At 42.6% G+C, this 25,764-nt stretch overlaps 1 protein-coding gene across 8 annotated transcripts in view; it reads left to right on the forward strand.

The window, feature by feature from the left end:
- The window catches only part of LMO1 (LIM domain only 1), a 216,424-nt gene that overhangs the window by 142,405 nt on the left and 48,255 nt on the right, over nucleotides 1-25,764 (forward strand). Inside the window, exons 9-15 of one of the 8 annotated variants that reach the window (XM_054828730.1) lie at nucleotides 1,383-1,501; nucleotides 3,402-3,490; nucleotides 4,224-4,301; nucleotides 5,694-6,102; nucleotides 6,317-6,572; nucleotides 7,410-7,468; nucleotides 17,154-17,255. In XM_054828730.1, the coding sequence (XP_054684705.1) occupies nucleotides 17,231-17,255 (25 nt within the window). In that variant the 5' untranslated portion in view covers nucleotides 1,383-1,501; nucleotides 3,402-3,490; nucleotides 4,224-4,301; ... (2 more) ...; nucleotides 7,410-7,468; nucleotides 17,154-17,230. Of the gene's footprint in view, nucleotides 1-1,382; nucleotides 1,502-3,401; nucleotides 3,491-4,223; nucleotides 4,302-5,693; nucleotides 6,103-6,316; nucleotides 6,573-7,409; nucleotides 7,469-11,233; nucleotides 11,745-12,046; nucleotides 12,199-17,153; nucleotides 17,256-25,764 lie in introns of those variants that run through there. The other 7 variants (XM_054828732.1, XM_054828731.1, XM_054828736.1 and 4 more) reach the window with 7 other exon arrangements.

Below are 25,764 nucleotides of genomic sequence, written 5' to 3' on the forward strand. Positions count from 1 at the left end.
GGGTTGAATCCCTATGCCAGTGGTGACAGATTAGCCAAAGACTGTTTAATGTAAAACACAAACAGAATCTGCAAAGCAGGGAGTGGAAACAAGGATGAGTAACCTATTCCATCACCTGGAGTAATGCTTTCTCCTCTAGCCTAATGATTTATTAATGATTACACATAAATTAAACAGGAGAAGTTGCAGGAGCACACCCTAAGCCAGAAAAGACTATTTCGTTAGTTAGGTGGTCCAGGTGACATCTGCTCAGGCACATGGAAGAATTGTACCAGCTCTCCCGTCTGCTGGGGAGTGATCTCAGAGGTCACGCTGGTGTATTTTGTTACAAGAAAGAGAAGTCAAGCCGTTTCCCCATAATTTGAAGAAAGTTGCCCACTACTACTTTTTGTGCCAAATGTATTCTTGCTTTCCCAAATGAGGTTGTAGTGTGGGGTATGCAGCTATGAGGAGCTACACATTGGTCACGTGATCAGCAAAGCCAGCCCAAGGTATTCCTACTCTTTCCCTTCAACATGCTAAGGGCTGCCTTTGAAGTTTTGGTCTACTTATTGGACCATTCCTTAGCCCCAGTCACTGACATAATCCATGTAAATAGATACATAAATAAATAATAATAATAAAAACAACAACCTTTCCGAAAGAGGGCATGGGGATGAGTGGCTAGGGTTGGGTTAGCCCGGGATTCGTTTATGTCTGTTTAGCCATCTAGCCTCTATTTTCTAAATAAATGTTTGTGCCAAGAGCACCTAAACATTTATGAAAACAATTATCAGCCACCTGACTTTTGCTTTGGTGCCCAAGAGACTTGCTAGAAGTTTTATGAAAAACATATACCAGACCTGGAATAAATTCCAAGGCTCCCCAGTTCCAGTCTAGTGCTTTAGCTGCAAAGACCTTCTGCCTCATTCCCAAAAGTTTTATTATATCCCTTTTTCCCCGAAATTTTCCAAAGTCATATTTGCTTGAGAAAAACATTCATCAGAGAAAGGGCATGTGAATCATTGTATCATGTTATCACGTGAATCATTATATCATTATATCTAGTGGAGGGTGTCCCTGCCCGCAGCAGGGGGGTTGGAACTAGATGATCTTTGAGGTCCCTTCCAACCCAAACCATTCTATGATTCTATGTTATTGCATGTGACAAATGAATTTGTTGCATGTTGGAGAAAGAAAAACCTGGCGTTTATTGCTCTTGCCTGAAAATAGAACAAATTCACTTAATGTCCTTGTGCAGACTAAGTCTCTCTTGACTGAGACCCCCTCATGTGATGCCACCTGCATTATTTTGGGCTTAATTGCAACACTTTTGTTGTTGTTATATGCACTTATTTGCTCTTGAGTATGTCAAATTTCCCTTGTGTGTTTTCTTTTCTCAGACTTCTGCAGTGTTCCTGAAGCCAGATTAACAGAGACTGTTCTACTGAAAGCTTTCTGAAATCATTCTTGAAATACGATGCTTAATCTCTTGAGATTAAATCAATGGCAAAATTCAAATGTAAGTTTAATTTGGCACCTTCCACTTAACTGATTCCTAGTGTATAAAAAAATGCTTCAGTTAAGTACTTAAGATGACATTTAATTGGTCCTGAGCATCATACTGCTCTGTGTAAAAATTTCTTTACTCTTTAAAAACTTTAATCACTGTCTTTCAGGCAGGGCTAGACTTCTTGGGTATATAAAAGCTTTAAAGTGGGACTGACTGAGAAATTTGTTCCAAACTACACAGCTGTCCTCAGTGCTTCTTCGTACCTCTTGATAAATAAAGGGATTCTTAGCTGGAAAGAGTTTTAAAAAACTATCAGGGCCAGTTGTTGCTGTTGTTTTTTTAGCTGTAACTAAATGAGAGCAGGGACGTAAATAAGCAGCTGGAGGAAATAAGGAATTATCCTTGCTTCTGAGGAGACCTTTTTTAAATGTGCAAGAGGGTTAGCAGGCTCTTTTGCTGCTTTCTGCTTATCCTGCACAGTTATAGCTCACTAGGCTGAAACTGGAGTACCAGACAAAGAGGTGGAGAGTTAGCCAAAATTGCTCACTTGTTTAAAAGTAATATATACATTATCATTAGTCATTCCATGGCATTAGATCTTACAGCTACGTTTCAGTTAAGTGGTCTTCTATGGGCACGTTCTCTCTCTCTTGTTTTTTTTGGCATTACTGTTCCTTTCTAACAGTATTTTAGTACTTAGAATTGATAGCAAGCTATATTTTGTCCATATAATGTTTAATTTAATAAGGCAAAATGTGATTATTTGAATTAATTAGAGAGTAAGAACTCTGTGCGTAATGCACTTTTGATATTCACTTTTAAATGCATGCTTATGTCTATCGATTTATAAATATTTGAGGTATATTTATGCAAATTTGATATCCTAGCAATGTGAGGTATTATAGATTATTTGCAAGAGTGTTATAGTGTGAATTCACATTTAAGCAGTGAATGGTGTTCATTAAATGCCTGTGCTTCAGCTGTGTGTTTGGATGGAGGTATTTTTTCTTTTAAGGCTTAGCTGTTAAATCCATTGTAAAGTACTGCAGAGTTCTATCTCAGCCTTTCTAAGCGATCACTTGACTCCAATGACTGTTTGGTATGGAAGCTATAGTCAAAATATGTCTATTTAAAACAGATGTAGTCATTAGCAGGGCCTCTAAACTGTGCTTCCCAGCTTCTTCTAAGTCAAACCGTCTCCTAAGCAGGTTAGGAGATGGATGATTATCACACTTCCCCGTGTGTCAAGTGTAGCCATGCTGCTGCAGTGGCAAGGGGCCAGTGCGGCAGAAATAGGACTTGTTGCTTTGTTGGAAAAAAGTTTGCTACCATCCATGCTCCTCGTTCTGCCACAGTGATGCTACTTAAAAATGAAGCTAAATATTAGTGCTTGCTTATCGATAGGCATGGTAAGGAATTTTACTCCCCTGAATGCTGCCCAAGGTTAGCTTTGGTTGGATATTTGTTGCATCATGTTGCAACACTGTGGACTGCTATAGTGAAGTCCTTTGGGCCACGGTGATCCCAGAGAAGCTGTACGTCAGCGCCTAGGGTGAATTTAACCATAGCATGATGAGCAGGCTGTGAGAGAGAGAAATAGCAGAGTCTGAGCAAGGCCTTGCCAGTAACGGAAAAGAAACAAGATTGTTTTCCAGGCTGCCCTAACCATGACCTTAGGATAGGGATTTCTGACTGACCCTGAGCCATGAAGCATTAAAAACGCAACAAATGATCCACTGGGCTCTCACTTCTTGACCTCCCTGCGAGCAGAGAAGCTTTTCTAGCTCTTACTGAGAGAATGATATCATTTCTGTAGTTATCTTTACTGCTTTCAGACTGAGTTTCTCACCTGCTTAGAGAGAGCTGTGGCAACCACTGCCATTTCACTCCAGTTACTTTCTTGTTTTAGGATAGCAGTGCTTGCACTTCTGTCATTTGCTGCTGGACCAGAAGAATGTGAACCTGCCCATTGGATTTCAGTAGTCTTTTCCTAATTTGGTAAGGTAATTTGTCATTTTGTTAAGATATCCAACACGTAGCCCTTCTTTAGGACTAGGGGAGTTGCCACCATTGCATACAGGGAGTAGGCCAAAAAAGGGACAATTTTTCATGGGGAATGGTCTTGGTGGTCTACAAGCACAAAGTCTTCCAGTGTCTCAGCTGTGACCCTGTTACTGCAGTCACACACACTCCCTTCCCCAGTGGCTGGCATCACAAGACAACAGAGGCAGCAGAGGCAGGGTTACATAGGCGTGGATAGAGGAGCGTGGTGCTCTTCCCAAAGTGTCTGTGTAGGTAATGCCTTGCATGATACAAACAGGTGTTACAACCTGCAAATGGGGGCTACAGGAGTGTTGCTGGTGTTACAGGTCTGGGTCTGATGTGCATCCTCCGTCACTAAGTAAGGCAAACAGTGTGTCTTAAAGCCAGACATACCACTGCAGCAGTTCCAGTGGTTATTCTCACTGGGTTGCGTCCATAGATATGAATCTAGAGTTTGTCAGCATCACTGCTGGGTTGCATGCTGCCTGGTATGTTATGGTTATTCTATGGTGCTGTAGTATAGACCACTGTAATCAGCCTCTTCATGCTCCTAAATTAAGGCAGATCATCTTTTACTCCTAAGAAACCTCCAGAACCCAGCTGCAGCCATAAAGCTGCCATCAAATGCAAACTGGCTGCAGTTCAGAATTGGGGCCAATATTTTTAACAGCATGAAATTTTGTTGTAGGCCCTCTGGAAGGATTCCGTATATGAAATGTTGAACTGGAGCAAAATCAAAACTGCAGTCCCCTGTGTGGAAAAACAGGTGAAGAAAAGGTTGGCTGTGTTTGAGAAGGGAGATGGACCTCTCATATGTTCTACAGATAGTGTCTGATAACATAAATTTGGAATAAGGTGTATCTTTCTTTACTGTTGGCTTATGATAACAAATGCATTATACTGTCGTGACCTCTTGTGTCTGAGCTGGCGTCTAGTAGAACGTACCAGCCATATTAATCTAATCAACGTAATCAGAAAATAACTTGATATTTTATGTTAGGAATTAAATCATAAACTCTACCCGCTCTGTATGGGCCTATCCTTCTACACGTACTTTCATATTGCCACTGGTGGCTTTTTGTTTGCACTACAGCAACCTGAGGGTAAACGCCAGGCAAGATCCAAGACAGAGAGGCAAATTGTTTTTGCAAACATGGCAGAGAAAGCGTGTGGAATCAAATGCCAATATTAATGCATGACATCTGCTCTCTGCTCCAGTTCTGAGTAAAGTAATCCAGTCCTAATTACACACTGCTGTGCCCTCTACCAGCTAAGGAGAATGGTGCAGCCATTCTTAGTACCGGTATATAAATTTCTTTCTGGATCTTATAGATACATTAGATGCAGGGCAGGCTTTTCATTTTTTGGCTGTCAGTTGCTTTGGGTAGCACAAAGAGAGGGGAGGAGAAAGGTTGCAGCAGAAAAAGATCAAAATCTTCCAAAAAGGACTCTGCTCCTAGAATAAAAATTTTTGCTAGAGAACTTTCCCTGCAGACCTCAATCAATATTATTCTCATCTGAGTGCACATATTATTCATTAAGAAACGTTGGCAAGATGTGCGCTATAGTGTATGCCTTCATTAAACCCTCCGCCTGCCTGCTTTTATCGGAAGATCTTCAGTAACTTTCATCTTCATCGAACTTGTTTCTGTCTTTGGATTAGGAAAGAAATCTTGTAATTTCATAGGATGGGTTTATTTAAAAAAAAAAAAGTAAAATAGTCATCTCTGGTTTGTGGATGTGTTTCCTCCTCTCACACATTAATGGATCAAGAAAATTATCGCCATTAGATTCAGACTGAACTGGATGCTGATGAAATAATGTGCAAAACATAGTCCAGTGCAACAGACCCTCACTGGCTGTGTGACACAGGAATAGCTGGAATTCCTCTGTTGTGTGTTCAGCAGCCATGCCATATCCTTGTGTGTACCTACTGCTATTCTGCCAGCAGCCATTTTCCTACAGAATCAATGTTTTTAGATGATATGTTGTTAGAATGATGCTAAAAAGACCTGGCAAATGTCACCCATGCCAAGTAGAGTCAGAGGGAGCCACAAAACACGGGGGACACTGGCAGCATCTTAGGATATTGTCATCACAAAGCAATGTGAGCCTGGCATTGCATTTTATCTTTTCAATTCATGATTTTCCATTTCAGACTATTCTGTGTCAGTTCTGCCTGGTCTCTTCAGCAGCAAGACAGTGAAGAAATAAAGTATCATTGAAGAAAGGCACTGGGATTTTTGGACAATATGTCATGGTCTAGCTCCATGACTGGGACCTGTGTGCTGCTGCAGTATAAAGAAGAACTGATAGTAACAGATTACGAAGAGCCAGCTCCATGGCTCTGCCTCTGTTCACCCATCTCACGTTTGATTAGTCTCTGCTTGACATCAGGCTGGGAGCAATAAGCTCTGATCAGAACAGTGGATGTGGCAACAAGCCCAAGAGCTCCATGTGTCACTCCAGAACCAGACACTGTCTCACTGGATTCCTCCATGAAACAACCAAGGCAGATGTGCGGATGCTAGATTTGTCTTTCACATCTACCTACCGCACCCACCAAGGTAAGGAATAAAAGGCAGGACTATCTGCAGGAAAACATTGTGGTAGCAATGAACTTTGAAGTAGAGAAGGACATACAGAAAAGTCAGTTATTGGTCCAGATGAAAAATGAGAGACATTATAGAAACACTGTCACCAGAATTTACTCATCAGGTTTGGGGTGTTTTTTGTTGGGGTTTGGGTTTTTTTAAGGATTCTTTTCCACTTACTTTAAAGGACTCTGGAAACTCTGCACAGATACCACTGTGTGAAGAGGTGGCAGAGTCAGAGGCTGTGTGGTGGCTTGCTCAGAGAGGTTGGGCTAAAGGTGAGTTCCTGAACTTTTGCTCAATTTCAGCATGAATTGAAATTTTACATCACTGTTCAGAACTTATTGACCATACAAGTGGAAGAACACATCTCACCTGAGCCTGGGAAAGTTCTGAGAAGTAGAAAGAGAAATGAAGCTTCTTCTGGAAAAGATGTATCTCCTGTAAGTACACTTTCCCTGGAGCCCAGGGGAAGCCAGCCTATCCCAGCTCCAAGTCTGGGCTTCCTCTAAAGCCGTTCACTTGGGGTGTAGATCCTCTGCCTTAGACCTGCCCTTCTCCCCAGCGGTATTGGTACTGGGGAGGTGCTGATGGATCTGCAGTGTGTCAGACCCAACCTGATCGTCCAGTAGTTTATACTCCATCACAAAACCATTCCGATGCCTGTTTCTCCTGTAGAAAGAAACTTTACGGAGTTCATGGCAGCTGAGCTGTTCTGGGGGGACAGAATCTGCCCGATAAACTTCTAAATTCTTGGTCTGCTCCTATTTTCATAAGGTCTTCCTACTTTTATTTTTGAAAAAAATATTTTTCTTTTTAGCTTTGTGCTACAGAGAGCAGCAGCAAAACTTCTGAATAACTAATTTATCTGCTGTAAATTTCTCTAAAAGGTCATTACACATTGTAAAGCCTAATGGCTTAAAGTACCAGCCTTATATCACAGTGGTAAAGAACTCATTCTCTAGAGGTAGTATTTTTGAAGCTTTGCCATTTTTCCTCTATCAAAGGAAATGCTGTATTTTTAACACACTATTTTCTTTTTAAAAAAATAGCCCATATTTACCAAAATATTTAAGTCATTTAACGCAAAGCTTAGTAACAGAATCAAGTGATTTATTTTTACAATGTATAGGCAGAGAAGTTAAGTAGATCAAGGAGGAGTTTAGAAATAATTGAGGTCTGTAGATCTCAGGTATGCATTTAAGTGGTCTTTTGAACTGTAGCCCATGTTCTGTGTGAACATAACTTTTTAGAGCACTTGTGATTTTCGTTCTTTACAGGACTGCTGAATTGTGGTATAAGGTCAAGCCCGTGGTCACTCTCTTCTGACACTAGCAAGGTAGGTGCAAGTGATTCTGAAATGGGTAATAACATAGAGATCTTTTGTAGCTAATCTAGTATAGAGCTGTGCAAATTGTCTTGGTTATTTGTGTGAATTCAAGAAATAAAACCCATGTGTCTAAACTGGCAGACAAAAGTCTCATCTGCTCAGAAATCTGACTTTGGAAATAGCTGCTAAATTCACCATGTGCAGCAGTGGTCTTTGGTATGGCCTGATACTGCCTTCACTGTGGGATTCTGACTGGCACATGACTTAATCACCTCTCTCTTCTTTTTTTTGTTTTGATTTTTCTTTTCTCCTGTCAGCTAAAAGATAAAATAAAAAACATATTAACCTCCCTGATGAAGCTTTATAATTCCCAACGCTGAAACATTAACCAACTCCTTAATTAAGAGAGACTGAAAGTAGAAGAATGCTTTTATGTCATTAGCTGGTTTTTGCTCCAGTCATCTGCCTCATTCAAGCATAGGATAATATGAAACCTCACGGGTCTGCTAAAGGCTTGACTTAAGTGTATTGCAGACTTCCTTTGCAATTTAATAAGAACAGCACGTTGTTCTTAAGGAACTTCATTTTCTCTTGCTTGTTCTCAAGACTAGCAAAAGAAAAGTAAGAGCAGCAAGTGAGCAAGGACCTCAAGTTAGACCCAGAGGTCTGAGCCCTAGCCCTTACTGCAGCACATGGGTGGTTTTATTCCTGTGTGCCTCTTCCCTCCCACACCAGGAATCAGTATTAGACCAGAAGCTTTCCTAGGCAGAGCACAGCTGTTCTCCTTTATCTGTACTTTCTGCAGTATTGAGCATGATGACTTCTCAGTACTGCCTAGACAGGGCGTGTGTAAGGTACCATAATTGAATGAATAACACCACACGCTAATGATAAACTGGCACCTCAGTGACGGTGTTGTCTGGTCCTCCTCCGGCAGCGAGCTGCCTTAGCACTTTGTTCCAGAGAACAGGGGGTCGGGAAACTGAGGCTTATTCCCAGTTCTGCCACTGATCTGTGTCAAGTTTTCCCAGTCACTCATCATGGTGCCCGTTACGTACGTACACACGCACTTTTCAAAGGAGTGATCTAGTTGTTCCTCTCTAGTGTCGAGGTACTAAAATATGTGTGGTAAAATTCTTTGTATGGGATTTCCAATCTACTGGGTGAAGTAGGCTCAAAAACTACTGAAACTTGCTCACTTCTCTGAAATGACTGGCTGAACAGATATAATTGAAAACCATGCAGAACAATGCTTCACCACACTGCAAAAAAAGTCATTTACCTAAAGTGGGGACCTCTACACTGGGGTTCATCCCTTCATCTTATTAAAGCTGTAAACCTAAAAATCCCCACAACTGTAACTGTAGGATTACAGCAGACTGTTCAAAATACAGGATGTGTATTTGGGAATGGAATGTTTTGGGGTTTGTACTTTTCTGCATTATTTTTCTCCCCTTGTGTGACACTCCCTTGTGCGACACTCCCTTGTGCGCGTGCACATGTGCAAATTTCTCTCTTGCATTTTCCCTCCACCTCTTTCTTTTTCATCTCCAGTGACCACATCTCAGCTCAAGTGTGAACACCGCTGCTTAAGAATTGATACCAAAGTCAATATCTGTTTCCTCAGTTTCTTCCTGTTCTACCCTTGACATCCCAGCAGTGACCTTGAGCTTCAGTGCATGCAGACAAACGCCTGCTACTCGGTCTGTTGTTTAGATGAAACTGCATCACCCCTGTAGCAAACTCAGAACTAAGGCTCAAGAGTTGCATACTAAGATGCTGAGATTCTGGCTTTGCACTCAGAAGTCTCCTTGGCCATGGTGAGAAAAGAAGTGGGCTCAAGGACCAGAAGTACACTTAGAAATGAGTTGATGCATGATGTTCTCCAGGGTCGGTATTTTTTCAAGTGCTGCTGTGTTCTTTCAGAAAAGAAGAAAGGAAAAAAAAAATTCATTGAGTTAGATGGACCAAGTTCCTGTGGGTGCAGTATTTGCCATGCAGTGGAAATTAAAGACTAGAGAATTAACAGGGTTTGTTGTGCTACAAAGCTGAAAGCATTTTTATCCTTATATGTGTGTACTCACAGGAAAACATACTGCACTAATGAAACACAACTTTATGTTCCCAGTCATATTTATGCTTGCAAAGAACGAACGTAGCTCAGTAAGCTTGTTGCCAAGCAAGCTTAGCTAAGCGGGGGGGAGAGAAGAAAAGGAGGTGTTTGTGGGGTTTCCCCCCTTGTCTTTAAGTGATGTGTGCAAGGTGTGCTTTAAAGATAGTGGGCAGAGTTGCCAAACAAGCAAGTTTAATCATGGCTGTCTTGACATGGGTGAACGTGAGGATGGGGAATTGGGGAGGGGATAGTTCCCATGAGATGATGTACAGTGTTTTCTCCCCTGAAATCTATCAAAAAATGTCTGTCTCCCCTCAAGGGGAACCAGCCTGAACAAAAGTCCAAAAAAATGCAACATGGGGGGACCTAAATAAAAGCTAATAGATGAGCTGAGCTAATATTAGTTTCCTGATATATAAAGCCAAATGGATTAATGGATCAGCTCATGCATTGCCTAAGGAAACAAAAAGAAAATCTTCAATACTTCTGTGCACATTGAGGACATGAACAATAAAGGTCTTTAGAAAGTAAAAACCTAATTTGGGGGAATCAATTACTACTTCTTTTTTCTTAGACTTTTTTTATTTAAAGGAGGTTCACAGAGAGGTAAAATTTGGGTAACGCACAAGCCAGAAGTCATGCGTCTCAGGTACTACAATGATGGTCGATCTTGGTTTGCATCAGTCTTGCCTAGGCTCTTTTTAGCGTTCCAGCTTCAGCTAATGGAAATCAAGCCCATTATGGTAAATGTAGGAAGCAAGTACATTAATAGTGGGCACTGACATTCATTCAAATGGTAAACAATTCAGAACTGTTCCCAGTACATACTAGATTATGTATCATCTTACCTGCTGCTTCAGAGGGCCACTTCTTTCACAGGTTTTTAAAGTACAGAGGATTGTCTGCCACAGAGTTTTCTTCTTTGGTAAACAAAACTGTTTGCAAATTCTGCTTTGCTCCCCACCAGTCCTATGTACTTTTTTTCTTTTTGGATTCGGTTGCAAGTGCTTTCACTCCAGAACTGCCATGACTTGCAATGCCGATCTGTTCCTTACTTTTTTTTTTTTTTAAAAAAAAAGGGGGGGTGGACAAGGCAAGTTTAGCGAAGGGAAGATGTGGGGAATAATCTAATGCAAAGGTAGAAAGAAAATTGAGCTTATTTATACAGTAACACGTGTGTTAGAGTAATGCCTCCCTTCCTCGGCTATACGCTCCCCCATTTTCTCTCTCACACACGTATATACACACACTCTTTAACTGTGCTTTGTGTTTTGTCAGAATTAATGAGAAAAGTTCCCTTGCCCTAGGGGTAATTAGTGTCCTTGGAGTTAAATAAGCTAATACTTAGACACCTCTGGCACAGGCAATTATGTTTGTGTATTGAATAATTGATTCAAAGAGGGGGGGAAGGGGCTGCTAATCAGATCTGAGCATAATGAATTGATTTAATTAACAGGGGAATCTGAGGGTCCCTGGGAAATGTGTGCATTTATTCAGCAGCAGGAGAGAGTGCAAAGCACATAAATTGAGAGAGAGCGAGCAAGCGAGAGAGGCAGGCGGCAAGTGCTTTTGCTTTCAGTGATAGGTTCACATCTTTCCTCCCTCCCACCCCCCTTCCTTTGAATATAATTTTAGATTTAGAGTGAAATCAAGAGAAAAGCACTTTAGAAGCCTGGAAAGCTCTTGCAGTAGCAACAGCAAAGGGGGGAGAGGTTGCGAGCTATCACACGCGATTACATTAAGACAATTTTTGACAGCGCAGGTTGGGAAAGGACAGAGCTGGGGAACCACCCCCCGATATTGTTCCTCCCTTACCTCTTTTTTCCTCTTCCCCCCCACCTTCTTCTTTTTTAATATCTAAACTGGCACTCGAGCTGCAGCGGCGGGGCCGGGGGCGAAGCGGCCGGTGCATCAGCCCAGCTCCACCTCTCCGGTGCCCAGCGCGACCGTAGCCCGCCGCAGCCCCGCTCCAAACTCGCGTCCCGGGGCAGCGCCGGGGCGGCCGCACCGCTGCCCCCCCTTGCCTCGGCAGCGCCCCGCTCCCCGGCCCGGCGCGGCGCCTCGCCTCCCCCGGAGCCGCGCGGCGGCGGCTGGAGGGGGAGCGCCCCAAGCAGCCGGAGCGGCGGCGGCCGCCCTCGGCGCCCGGGACAATGGTGCTGGACAAGGAGGACGGTAGGTGGGAGCGGGGGCGCGGGGCCCCGCCGCCAACTCCGCCCGGGCGCCTCGGCAGCGGGAGGCGGCGGGCGGCGGGGGAGGGACGGAGGGAGCGAGGGATGGAGGGAGCTGCCCCGCGCCGGGCCGCCGCTCGCTGCGCCGCGGCAGGGCGCTGCTGCCCGGCCCTGTCCCGCATCGCCCCACCGGTGCCGCGGGCAGCTGAGCCCCCCACCCGCCGCCTCCCAAAGGGCTCCCGGGGCCCGGCGAGTGCGCCCGGGCCGGTGCCCATCACCACCCCCGGGGCCGGTCCCCCTGAGGGCTGCCGCCGCCCCGCCGCGGTTTCAAGGCCGGGCGGTGCGGGGTCTCTCTGCCCGGGCGTGCCCGGCCGGCGGCCCGCGCTCAGCCCCGGCCGTGCGGTGCGGCGCGGCGGTGACCGCGCTGGGGACACCGGCGGCGGCTTGCCCTGGCCCCGGTGAGTGCCGCGGCCAACCGGGAAGTGTCAGATGCCGGCAGCTCTGTCACTGGGCCTGCCATCAGGTCTGGTGGCCTTAGCGTGTGTCACCACCGGGCCAACTTCGGTGGCATCCGAGGCTGTACGGTTCCGAAATGCCACGCCGCGCTCCCATTGCAGTCAGTGCTGCCTGACGCGGTTGCGTAAATTGCCATAAAATGTGTCTCTGTCGGGCTGGCGGGGGGCTTTAACTCGGAGAAGTGGATACCAGGCAAAAGAGGCAAGTGGGAGATGCTTTCCTTTGCTGCTTTTTTTCCTGTTTCTCTACCTCTTTTCCCTCCCCTTCCCCCCTCCCCCTTTTCTTTTGATCTGGAGTCTCTGCTTCTGAAAGGTGAGAGTCCGCCTGCCACGACACCGCGGAGTCAGATGGGGCACGAAGAGAAATCACGGGCTTGTGCGATCCGGCTGTGTGGGAGGGGGCCGAAGCGCTGACAACTAGAAGGTTAAATGCTCACTGCCCCAGAGAGGTGCGTGGGGAGGGAGCTTGTGCAAACTCATCACATGCCTCTGGGCTGAGAATCCCTCTCCCAGCGCCTTTTCTTCCTCCAATTTCTTGAAGCCCTCTGAAGTAAACTGATGTAGTGTTATTAATGCGGTCTATAATGCTCCAGTCGAAAGCGCGTGTGTTGGAGAAGAGGGAATGAACTTATCTAACTGGCCAGCAAGACAGTAGAAAGACTTTTCTCATGCCTCGCCCCCTGTGCACAAAGGTAAAAGGGTTAAGCAATAACAGAGGAATTAAGCAAGGTTAATTTCTTACTGCTGTGCATATATGGAACAAGGTTTGTGTTTCTCTCTGACCTCACTTTTGGGGGTGACATACATTGCGAGAGTCCCCTGAATTTTGCTTGACTGTTGGAGGAAAAGGGAGGAAAGGCTTTTAACATCTCCATTAATAATATTAACATTAAATTAAATTAAATTAACATCTCCCTTTAATAATAACAATAACTAGGTAATGTCTTAATCCCAGTGACTCTCTGTCAGGGGGAGCCTGCCAACCTGTATCCATTTCCATCTGATTGACGGGCTAACAGCAGGATGCTGCCTGTGTTGCAGAAGCGAGAGGCACAGGTGAGCTGGGAGGAAAAACTGAGATCTGAAGAGGGTTTCCTAATAGGGGTGTTTGGGTTCTTTCAAGTGTTGCAGACATACTCATTAAACACAAGGAGCTTGGGGCCGGCGTGATGGTGGTGTAAGGAAATGAAACTAGAACCATTGATTATCCAGACAGTTCTCAACAGCCTCCTTCCAGGAGATCTCATGAGCGGCTCTATAAAAGGGAATAATGGTCGCGATGGTGGAGGTAAAGAGGAAATTAGTGCAGGGTGCACTTATAAAGGAGTAAAGTAGGAAACAAACCCCTGATGGGAGGGATGTGGAGATCAGAGCAACAAACTGCGGTAATGCCTGGGAATCTCCTGTGCTGTTGATGGAGTAGTTATGCTCGGGGAGAAATTATGCTCACTTTTAAAAGTTCACTGGAGAAATTGGGGACAGGAGGTGAGAGTGAGAGAAGAAACTCTTTTTATGAAGAGGTTGTTTTACCTCTGTACATGTCTTTCTGCTTGATTCAAATGGGCTCCACTTGCCCACTCATCTGTGAATGTTAAAAGGGGATGCTGGACCTGCATAGGTTACAAATGGACTAAAATGGAAGCCTTTCCTAACTAAAACAATTCCTTTTGAAATCAAGCTTGAATGAGCTTGTTGATGAAAATGGGTCTGTTTTACTCCTGTAAATGGCACTCTATTTTTTTTTCTTATTTTTTTTTCCCCCAGAGGCTGCTCTGATTTCTACCATCTAAAATTCCCGGTGTTGTGGCTACTATCCAATTCTCCCCTTGATTTTAAGAGGTTTGGTTGAGGGGTTTTCTTCTTTTGAGGTCTCTGCCAGCAGTGGGGGTATTCATAGTTACTACTGCACGGAGAAGGCAGGATTGCAGAAACATGTCACGTTCCCCCCCCCAGTACTCCTGGTGCATCGCAAGGAGGACGCTTGCCAGCGTGTAGGTAGAGATTGCAATGTGCTCCGTGCTTTTGCATCCCTGAAGGCTACTTGGCAAGCTGCGCCATGGCCTCAGAGGCAGCTGCCCCCTCTTCCAGCCCCCAGGTCGGGGCTGTAACGGTGCCTTAGGGGCAAGTGCTAGCCCGAGCGGGACCAATATCGCCCACAAAGTCTAATAACCGCTATACGGCTTTGTGAGTGAAAAGCTGCCTTGGCAAACACACTCCGTGGTGCTGAGAGAAGTAGACATCCAATAATACTTTTCTGTGGTCTTTACAGATATCATTGAGGATGAAGGGGCAGACTGAAAAAATAACAACAATAATGTTTTTGACTTGATGTGCTGTGGCATCGCATCAAGTTATGTCAGGGAGGTAACATCATTTTGTGTGTTTCGAGTGACATAATGTAACGTGACTGATGCAACATGACTTGGTATTAGAAAATACTCTTTTACAGTGGAACTTTGGCAAATACCTTCCTGAAACTAATGTTAGGAAGTGAGAGGAGAGAGATGGGGCAGGAAAAAAGAGAAAGGTTGAGAGTGAAAAACTTCAAGGCTTGCATTTTAGTCAGTTCCACTGCGTAAATCACTGCTGAATTTGCTGTGGGCAAGCCAACCTACGCACCGTGCAGTGCATTTATAAATTTCAAGATAATAAGAGTTAAGATATTTCTCAAATACGTAAATGTTTTGATTGCAAAGACCAGATTTCTGCTTAAAAAAGTAAACTGACATCAGGTATCATGATTAATTCCAACAGATTGTGTTAATTGTAGTTGACTTTAATTGCTGTACAAATGTGTTGGGGGTTAGAAAACTTTTTTTATTGTTGGTATGTGAAATGAGTAAGCAGATAAAGTGTTTAAAAATATCCGTTTGCAAAGGGAGTGATCCAGCCTCTATGAAATGCTGAAGCAGTAATGGAATAAAACGTACATTGATCCGGTACTGTGTATTTTTTACAAGTGCGCTATGTCTGCTAGTTTGCTCTGCCACAGAAGTCAGCCGCAATAGACAATGGCTAACTTCATTTTTATCAAAAATCTTGTAATTACCAAATAATATAAGCTTAAATATACCATATATTTTTGGGCCAAGTTTGTCCTTTTTGAAGGTGATAGCGTTGAAAAGAATGCAAAGAGAAAGATGGAGCATTTTTGGAGTTAACCATTTTCTAATGGAGGCCAATAGTATATTAGAAGTATTAAAATACCTCAAACTTAGAAAGCCTGTGGTTTTGTTAGTTTTTGCACCGATGCTTTTGACTATTAGACTTTAATCGTTGGGATAAAGTCCTCCTCCTCTTTAGCTTGTGATACTTCTTAAAATAAAATGATTATTTATGGTGGTTGCACTGTTATGCTAAAATACGTATTCAACACTTGTGAACTACCAGGAAACGGGAGTTGTTCGAAGTACTAGATGAAAACAGTTCAGTGTAAAACGATACATTCAACATCAAATATGCTCAAGGACTGTTAGGATTAAGTATTCTGAATGAAGGGGGAAGGAAAAGCCACTTCAGCTGGGGATAAGGAATCTAATTAAAAATCGGTATTAAGGATATATAACTTGAGCCTGCTATCATGCTTTTTAGAGTACCGTTGTATCAGTTGTAAAGGGGAGGAAGAAGTATCATTAAAGCAGGAATGAGACATTTTCTCAGATTAACAGGCAGAGATGAGTGAAACGGTGTTGTTGGTCTAGGTAGCGAAGCATCTGCTCCCGCAATCCCTACGAGCACGGCGGAGGCGACAGATGACTTGTCCGAATAAGGACTGTGAGTTGTGAGAGGAAGGATAAAAGACGTGGGCCCCAAACTTGCCACTTTGTATTTGGGCATTGATGGCATCTCTGAAAAGTGGAGCAAACCTGTAAGGGTTTGTACCGCATTTGATTTGTTAAATTCATTTTAATATCGACCTAGTGAAAATGGAGCTGTATTCTCCAGAGTATTCCCTGAAACCAATACGTACGTGTGAAAACAAACCCAAAATGTTTGCACAGAAAATTAGTATCAAGTTTTAGGTCACAACAGATGCGTGAAATCTAGCTGCGAGCAGCAGGGCTGGTGTAACGCAGCCCGGGGTCGCCGGCATGCGCTGCGGGGAGTTGAGTCCCTGACCTGCTACTGTCTGGTTTCAGCCAAAATCCCCGCTCTGACGGGAGCAAATCTGGCATAACGCCCCAGCTTTGGACCAAGGCGTTTAGAAACGCAAAGAGGACGGGGTTGGTTTTAAGATGCAGCCTGCGCAGCTCCGTTCCTGGGCTTTTCCGTGCCGCGCTCGGTCCCCGGGAAGGAGAAGCCGGGGCCGGCGGTACCTGCGCGGCGGCGGGGCCGGGGCTGGGCTGCAGGTGGTGCTGCTGAGCTGGGAAGGCTGCAGTTTGCCAGGAAACCCTGACAGGAGAATGAGGGGTCCCTGGGAAATACGTGCATTTATTCAATAGCAAGTGTGCAAAGCTCACAAATTGAGAGACAGAGGCAGCAGTAGTCAGGCTTAGGTATTCTACCCTCTCTGAATATAATTTCAGATTTAGATTCAGCTTAAATCCAAAGGGAAAACACTTTATAAGGTTGAAAGCTGTGTAGTTGCAACAGCCAGGGTTATGAGCTATCAAATGCAATTACATTAAAATAGATTATACTGTGTAAATTGAGCCATTTAGAAGGTGAGAGCCAAAGAAACAGCTCTGATCCCCCTTCTTTCTAAATTGCAGTTTTAGTTCCTTGCAATTCTGAGGCACAAAAGTAGGTGAGACTGCTTTTGTATCTGCAAAGTGCTTTATTTCTGAGTGTAATTCTAACTGAGTGCAATCTAGGTTAAAAGCTGGACAACTGGGTAATTAGAGCTCACTTGCTGCTAAAGGACGATCAGCTGTACCATAGCTCATTTGTGTTCCCAGAGACTTGTTCTCTTCTCCCCTGAGTGGAGGCTGCTGGAGAAGAAGCATCTGTCCCCGGACTTTTCTTGATTGCGGAGATGATGGTGCTGGACAAGGAGGACGGTAGGTGGGCTGAGATTGTGTAAGCCTGTGCTTGGTGTCTTCTGTGTGCTGCTAACGTAGAAATAAATAGTTTTGAAACAGATGCACGCTGTGCATATCAGAGTGCTCTGCTTTCAGCTTCCGATATTTTTCTCTTGTGTTGGTAAAAGCATGCTTGGTCTTTATATTTATTTTTTTTAATCTCTTCTCTGTTATGATTGAACCAGTCAAGAAGGGTTTACCCCAGGCTCTGTTTGCTGAAGGACATAGCAGAAACAGCTTGATTTTGCTTTTCTATACCCATTCAGATTTTTCTTTCTACAAGTTACTCTAACATATCCATTTTAGCCTGTTTGTTTTAACAGCTTTTATTGTAAATCTAATTTTGAGATTTTCTTTCCTTTCCATTGCATGTCATTTGGGTCTCTTTAATGCGCGCCTTTAATATCTATTTCTTGCAGCTTTTCTTCATAGCTATAAACATAATGACAATAAGCTAATAAGCTGCTCTGGCAAAAAAAAAAACAAAACCAAACCAAACCAAACAACATTGGCTTATTCTAAGAATTTACTCCCTTCTCTAAATGGCAGAAGTGGAGCTTCATTTGGGAGGTAATTTAATGATTGAAGCTGAAGGAGAGCTTGACTTATTTTAGGACTTCACATGCACTTATTTTTTTAAAGCTGATTAGTCCTTATCAAGGAGTACGAATTGATGTAAAGAATAATGGACAGTGTTAGTTAGTAGTTTGAATGAGCTGATGCTTTCTTTTGCACGTTGCCTACCAGGGCATGCAACTTAACTGCTCAGTCACCAGTAGTTTCTAGGACAAATGTGGTAAGTCTAATCACAACTTTTTAATGAGGTTTTTCTAAGGCTGCCTTGTGGCTTAGGTCTTCCCTCATACCTTGTACATTGAAAGCAAAGATTAAAACTGAGGCAGAGCAGAATGCTTCTGTAACCATCCAGATGGACTTCCATCGATGGCGCTGCCTCTTGCCAAAGACCTCCACCTTGGCAGCACTTTGTGTATTGGAAGTGGGAACGACATCTTAACTTTTAATGCACATTTGTAGCTATTATCTCATTGTTTCATTTCACCTTTATAAATGGATGACTTGAAGTGTAATGGGTGTGTTGCTGCATTCTCTGATCTTTTAAATTTTTTTTCAGAAATCTCTAAGTTTTAAAAAAAAGTCATAGGCAGTTGTCATTTGGAAGTAGAAGAAATTACTGAATATTTGCAAGACTGTAGACAGGAAACAGCTTTTCACAGGGAGCCAAAGAGCTTGGAGAAATTGGAAGTTGAGCATTTTGGCAGTAGCATTGATTTTACTTGAATATATGTATTGCTTTTTAAAATATTTATGAGAAAAATAACTTGTAATTCAAAGTCACTTGCTTTCCTGTGTCAGATTGGTGCTGATCATGTATCGTGAATAGGACTGAAAGCTGCCCAGTGCTAATAAGTTGGAGTGATAGGATTTTTGTTCCCCGACCCATGTCTGTCTTCTGGTATTTTAAAACTGAATTAATACTGTACTGGAGAATGATTAGGAAAGACGGCTTGACTACTGAAAATAATGGATGGATGCTTACTTTTAACCAAAGGTCTTCTACTGAAGTTTCTCTTCTCTCTCTCCCTTCCTTGACTCCCAAAAAAGGGTGATGGTGGAATACTACCCAGTATTTCACATCTAGCGTTTTAAGATCTTTATCTCATTATAAGTTTGATTTCTAAAATTATCAGTCTGGTGATTCATGTGCACAGAATTTGAATCTAATTTCTGGGATGGGACGTGAGGTTTCATTTCATTCTGATGTGAAGCGCTTGCGGCAATGAAAAAATGTGAATGAACTTTTTTGAAAAGACTTTACACCTTTAAAATATGAGACTAAGCAGAAATGCGTCATTATCAGTGCCCTCTTTGTATGCAGATTCGATCAAATTTCGACTAAGGACTGACCAATGTGGGGTCAGTGCCTGGGTATAAGTTGTCTTGCCCTTCTGAATTTATTCTGTGCTAATTAAATTGGCATCCTAAAACTGTGAAATAATCTTGTTCAGGGAAAATAATCAAATAAATCCCGGGCTTTATTTCTGTTGAGATTTCATAAGTTTCTTTGTTAGCACAGTAGAACTTTAAAAAAAAAAAGTAGATGTGAAGCATCTGTTACCCATCTTCTAGATCAGCTTTGCAGTTGACTGGACTGTGGATAAAAGACACGCTAAGTGGTTGAGTATTGCTTATGCTGGGAAAACAAATGAAGCTAACAGGGTTTCAAAGGCTTTGAAGCAGTGTCGCTCTCAGAGGTGTTCAGTTGTTTTCTTTGGCAATATAAGTTGAAGCAAGCTAGTTTACTTTATTAGAGGCATAAGGCTACTCTTGTAACCTTCCTCTGACTAAGATGAATTTGACTGACGACCTTACTTCTTTCTGGACCACACGCGTTGTGCTGGGTTTGGGGGTTTTTTGGTTTTTCCCCTCTTTAGGACTCATCTCTTTTAAAGGACAGTAGCATTTCCCATATTTTGTTAAATCTTCCTTTTCAATTTGTGTTTCCCTATACAACTATGTTCTGCTATGATGGAGCAATGCAAATCAAGTAGAATAGCCAAATTAATTCTTCACGTTGGCGGCAGTATGATTGCCTGCATGGAATCAATAATGCATCATGGAGGGATCAAATTTTGGAGTATAATGTGTGAATAATGCTTGACACAAAACAAAAATTCAGTCATCATAATAGCAATTAGGAAAAAGCTGCAGCTTATCCCAGCTGTAATCTCTGCTAACAATGAAGCACAGCCTGGTAATCAGCATGTATGGTATGAAATGCACTAATAGAAATCACGGCTCTTTGTTATGTGTGTGGGGGGTGAAAGTTTCCTTTTAGCTAACTTGTGCTGTGTTAACTAGACATAGTATCCTTCAAGCAAATTATTGAGTGTGTGTGCACTTGTAAAAGCACTGATCAGCTGGGTGTTCGTCCCGATGTTTGCATAGACAGTAGCACCCCAAATCACGGATCCTTTGTGTTTTCCAGCAGAACTCTGATTAAATAGATCGCAAGAGTAGGCCAAGTAAATGATATATTGGAGGACTCTGTTAAACATATGCCCGTATACAAACCTTGGGGTTTATTTAAAAAAAAATTTCCATAGCTTCTTTAAAAATGAAGAGAAAAATATGAACGCTCAGTGGTTGTGCGCATTGGGGTTGGAGAATGGGTCTTGGGTTGATGGGAGGTATTTAGGGCAATGAATATTAGGTAATTTGAAACTGGATTAGTAGCGGCAGTTGGGTTCCCTGTTGTGTAAGAGCCCATCTTACCCTGCACAGAAGGAAAGAAAAGCAGCATTTGGAATGAGAAAAGCAGTGAAATTGATTGTATAATGACAGTTACAGGAATGGTGCCACAGCACCCTAGCCAGGACAGCAGAGCTGTGGGCTGATTTCACAAATGAGTATGCCAGCTGCCATATGGGGGTACCTATAGATAGGTAGATGGATATGGAGAGATATCTAGCTCCAGCAAGACAGGTCCTGACCGTCTGCTTCTGTTGGTAAAAATCATTATACGCACAAAAGTAACATCCGGGTTGTACACAAGCCTAATATGAAATACTGCCATATAGGAAGAAGAGCTGTTCGTGCTGCTGGTATCTTTTGTTTTCTTTTTAACCTATCTTTCTTGGATATACCTATTGAAGAATCATGCAAAGACAGAGGAAGGGAAATGGCAGGGTGGCTTGTTCCTCACATGACATGGAACTGAATTTTTCTGTTGCTTAATGTTCCTGAAGCTGCCACTTTTTTTTTTTCTCTCTCCTGTGCCTGTCTACCTTGGACCTGCTCTGTGGTCCATCATTGTCTAACTTCCCATTTATAAAGAAACACTACACATCTTCCCAGACATCAGCTTATTCAAAGAGTGTTTGATTCAGGTCACTGAAGACCCTGCATTTACCTATTTAGCTAGGTTACCTGTTGGTTTTTTGAGGGCTTGATCTTGACACACGTGATCTTGGTGTAATTTCAGAGGTTTGATCTGGCTTTAGTTCATGACACTGTGTCCTTTTGTGACTCAAGTGTACAGCAGTGGATTAATGTATTTATGAAGAGGAGGCAGAAGATTGTAAAAGCAGGAATCTGAATAAGGCCAGAGCACACTTGGCAGCAGAATAAACCATGAGACTCAGTTCGGCCAGAAAGGACAAAAAAAAAAAAATTTGGAATATGTCTCTAAAGCTGACCAAGTGTGGAGCTAGAGGTAGTCTTCCTAGAGGTGTCCCTTGTTCCTGGAAATGGCAAATACAGAGGCATGAGAGTACCGTGCGATAGTAAAGTGATTGCCTAAGCCTCTTCAATAAATGGAAGGTACTGTGGCTGAAGCACTGATAACCTAGATCTCTATTTAATGCAAACTCATCCTGTGGGAAGAAGAGGGGTGAAAGGAGTTAGTGGGTCTAATAGGAGCAAACTACTTTGTATAGGTCTAGTCCTGCCAGGCAATCAAAGAGTTCTTAGTGTTTGCTCAGACTAGATAGCTGAAGGATCTGGGTAGGCATCTGCATAGGGTGTCATTGCTCTTCGTTCCAGATGCTGGCGAGATGTGATAGTTGTCTGGTTGACGTAACAAGGATTAAAACAGTGTAGGAACATTTTTCAGCTTGGGTAATAGGGCAAAAGAAGAAGCTGGTTCTTGGAAATTAGTTTGCTCTAATTTTGGTTTAATACAGTAGAAAGGATGCTTGATACCCTGGCAGTGGCACATAATTTGGCTTCTTTGGAGTTAGTGTTACATTTCATTATCGTTAATAGATACAATGTGAACATGTCAGCCTGTTTGTCATAGCCATTCCGAAAATGCTCTCTTATGGTAGAATCTTTGGAAAAATTCCTTTTAAGAGCAGTGCATTATTAATAAAGTAATCCATTAGGTCTGGTGATAAAGGGTCACAGCAGAGTCTGAAATACGTTTCTTAAATGGTTAAGAAATTTATCATGGTTGGAGGATTAATTGATTTCATTTGGGGGCTTTCTTAAGGTTTTCAGACTTTGCGTTTAGAGATGGTTTTACCCTCTTTGCAAATGTGCTTGCTGCTCAAAGTTTTGCTTCGCTGTCATTAGCATGAACTATTACATTTCTGCTAAAGGCAAACTGTTCTTGTAGCGTTATGACTGCATCTGTGAGGAGTCTTACTTAGGTAAAGAATATGAAAGTTTATGGCAAATAAGGTATTTTACTTGAAATCAATTCAAAATCAGAATAATGGTATCGAGCATTAAGTGTTGCGGTGTAAGAATGAAAAAGGCACTGCAGATGCTGCTAAATGCTGAACTATAAAACTCTAATGGGTCTATATCTTTTTAAAATTGGACAGAACTGTCATCATTTAGAATACACAGACATTGTTTTAAACCATATAGAAATCACTGCCCCCAACTTCAATAATGTGCGTAACTGTTGCCAGGGAAGGATTTATTCAGTGAATGTAGCTCCTATTCACTGAAGACCTGGGGGTGGAGGGAAGGGCGACTTAAAATGAAAGTTGTTCACTATTAGATTAACATAATTAAACCTATAGATGGTCTGAGAAGAATTCACTGCAGCTACTGGGTTTTAATTCCCAGCGTGTAAGTGTGTGTGTTTTCTCTGTCCTCCAACAGGATGACTCTCGAGCCCAAGTTTTTAAGCGCGATGGTGGGTGCTATCTGTGCAAACAGATGCTCAACTCTCCTTTCCAGTGAATGTTCTTGCAAACTAGTTTCTTCATACATTGCACATCAAAGCAGATAATGGATGCTGTTGTCCAAATTTAGAGGGGTTTTTAAATTTCATTGAACATTTCTGAATTCTTTACGCCAGTGTTCAGTTCCTTGCATGCTAATCGAACTCTAAAAGGATGATTTAGGCAGCGAAAGTAATATTTGCCTTTTTAAACTATTGATTTCAACAGTTCTAATTTTTCTTAAAGAAAAAGTGGATGATTGTTACATATTCATGACTGAACTGCAGAGAACTTGGACCAGAATTAAACAATTAACCCTCTCACCAACGTAAACATCCATTTGAGTGGAAGCCAGGGATGTTCGTACTCGGTTTATTATGGATCTGAGATATAGAAATGTATTCCGGAGGACTGTGTTTCTAATAAATAAAAAGGCATAATGAGAATGTAACTGGGAAGGAAGACAAAAGCAGCCATGCTTTAAATTGTTAATGATGGTGCCAGTGGCTGCAGCTTTACCACAGCTGTTTAAATTGATCAGCTAGTGAAAATGTTTTGTTTTGGCATTTTCCCTGCATGTGCAACTCTTTCGAAGGGACTTCTGGAAGCTTTTCAAAGGGGAATCATGATCTTTTTTTAAACTAGGCTTAGAACACCAGAGTTTCCAGTATTTTGGAATCCAATATTTAAGGATGCAGTTCAGTTTTTCTTTTGTAAAGTTTTTGGCTGATGAGCTATTGCTTCTTCTAAATTTCCTTTACCACTCTCTTCTTTTTTTTTTTTACTTCTCCCTCCAAAAATACCACAAATTACTCACTACCCATAAGAGATGAGGCAACAGCACACTTCCTAGCTGTCCTTTTTCCCCCCATCTCCTCTATTTTCCTGGTGCTACCAAGCTTGATCAGAAAAGCAGAAAGGTGCTATGTCAATTTGCTATGCATCTTTTGGTCAAGCATCCAGTGTGAAATTGTTCTGTAAAAGGTACTTTTTCAGAGGGAACTTGCTACTAATTTGTTTCCTGGCTGGCTCTACCTTGCAGCTGATATGAGTTAACCAATACCTCTTTAATGCCTGTCATTTCCTTCTGTTCCAGAGAGATGGGTATACATTTCAAAAGGATGCAATCCCTTTGAGTTGAGTAGGTAGGGGAAGGTCGCACTTTCTGTATAGTGACAAGTGTGACACGGTAGAGATCTACGGGGGGAGGACTGGCCTGAGCCGGTGAGCCTTGGTGTGTGTTGCGGAACACTCCTGCCTTGGGTTCCCACCTGAAAGAGCTCATGAGCAGACCTACCTGGGACCTTCTGTAAAGCCTCTTCCTGGCGCTCTTGACGGCAGGTGACTCATGGATAGACCATGCCTTAGATAATGTTGAGCAACCTGGTTTCTGCCTAAAGTACTTGCAGTGGGGGTGGGCATTGAACATTATTCAGAATCCATTATATATTTATCTTTATACTCCTTTGTGGAAAGTGATTTCTGTAAGTACCCTGTTATGGTTATGAAAGCCTGAACCAAGCATCAGTCTCAAACCCTTTGACCTGTCTGCACAGAATGGAGATCTGTTTTGAAAAGGACCCCTTTATATCTGTTTTTACTCCATGCCCTTCCATTCATTTGCCTATACAAAGCAATAAAGGGTAAAACTAAAGTAACATAAATTGGTCTGTCTTCCTGAATCCATGTCTTGCTAATGTACCCAGATTAACTCAACTGTAAATTGTCTCCTTTGGATGTCGTGTCTTGCTAAAAGTTTCCTATATGATTCATGATTTGGATTGCTTTTAACAGCTATTGGCTAAGCAATATGGTAAATGTACAAGGTGATGCAATTGGCATTAGTGAGAGGATGCACAGGAGCATGTAATGCAGTCAATACTACATTAACTACTGATGCCCAATTACAGAAACTGGAAGAGTGGCTTTTAGGAGCATTAGGACTTGCAGAAGAGCTGAGATCACCTGCCGCTCCTTGCCTAAAAGCTTCACCCTTTATGCGCTGGGATCAAAGCAAACATTTAGTTGCTATTTTGTCATGTATAACAACGAAGGTATTTTTTCCCCCTTTTTTTTTTTTTCCAAAAAGTGTCACACTGATGCTTTTAGCACATGTAAAATCCTATCTCCATATTTCAAGAATCTCCTTCCATCTCCTGGGGCAAGACTTTATTTGAATAAAAACTCTTTAACCACCCCTGTATTTACTGTTTCGCTGAAGCTTACTACTTTAGCCATTTTTTTTCTTTTAAAGAAATACTAAGCGCAATTGAGAGTGTCCTATTTCAGCGTGTCAGACAAGGCTCCCCTTCACTCCCCCCAGCTCCTTCCCTTTTCTAATCTGTATATGATTGTTTGTGACCTCAGCTGGCTTGAAGTCTCTAGAAAGTGTTTTAAAATACAACCAGATACCACATAAAACAGGGTATTTGAGCGTGTGACCTCTCTGCAGTCCACGTTCAGATTAAGCACACATTGTTTCCACCATTGCTTTTAAAACCCATTTGCAGTAGACGGCAAAGGACCACATTACACTAAAAGACAGTGCATACTTTTAGATTGAGCTGAGTGTGATCGCAGCTTCTAAATCTATTTTAAAAATAATGAGCAATGTCACTGCTTCGTGGCAAAACTAGCAACGCGCAAAGTTCCTCTGGACTTGGAGCAAGATGGGAAATTAAGCAGCTCTAAGAACACTGAAATATTTTAATATAAAAGACAGCTGGCAGGTGGCTCATTGCTCTTGTTGCAGCATTTGTCTTTACTTCCAGCTACGATGCTTGGCATATCGC

Source organism: Grus americana, chromosome 5 (genome assembly GCF_028858705.1).
Source record: "Grus americana isolate bGruAme1 chromosome 5, bGruAme1.mat, whole genome shotgun sequence".
Taxonomy (NCBI): domain Eukaryota; kingdom Metazoa; phylum Chordata; class Aves; order Gruiformes; family Gruidae; genus Grus; species Grus americana.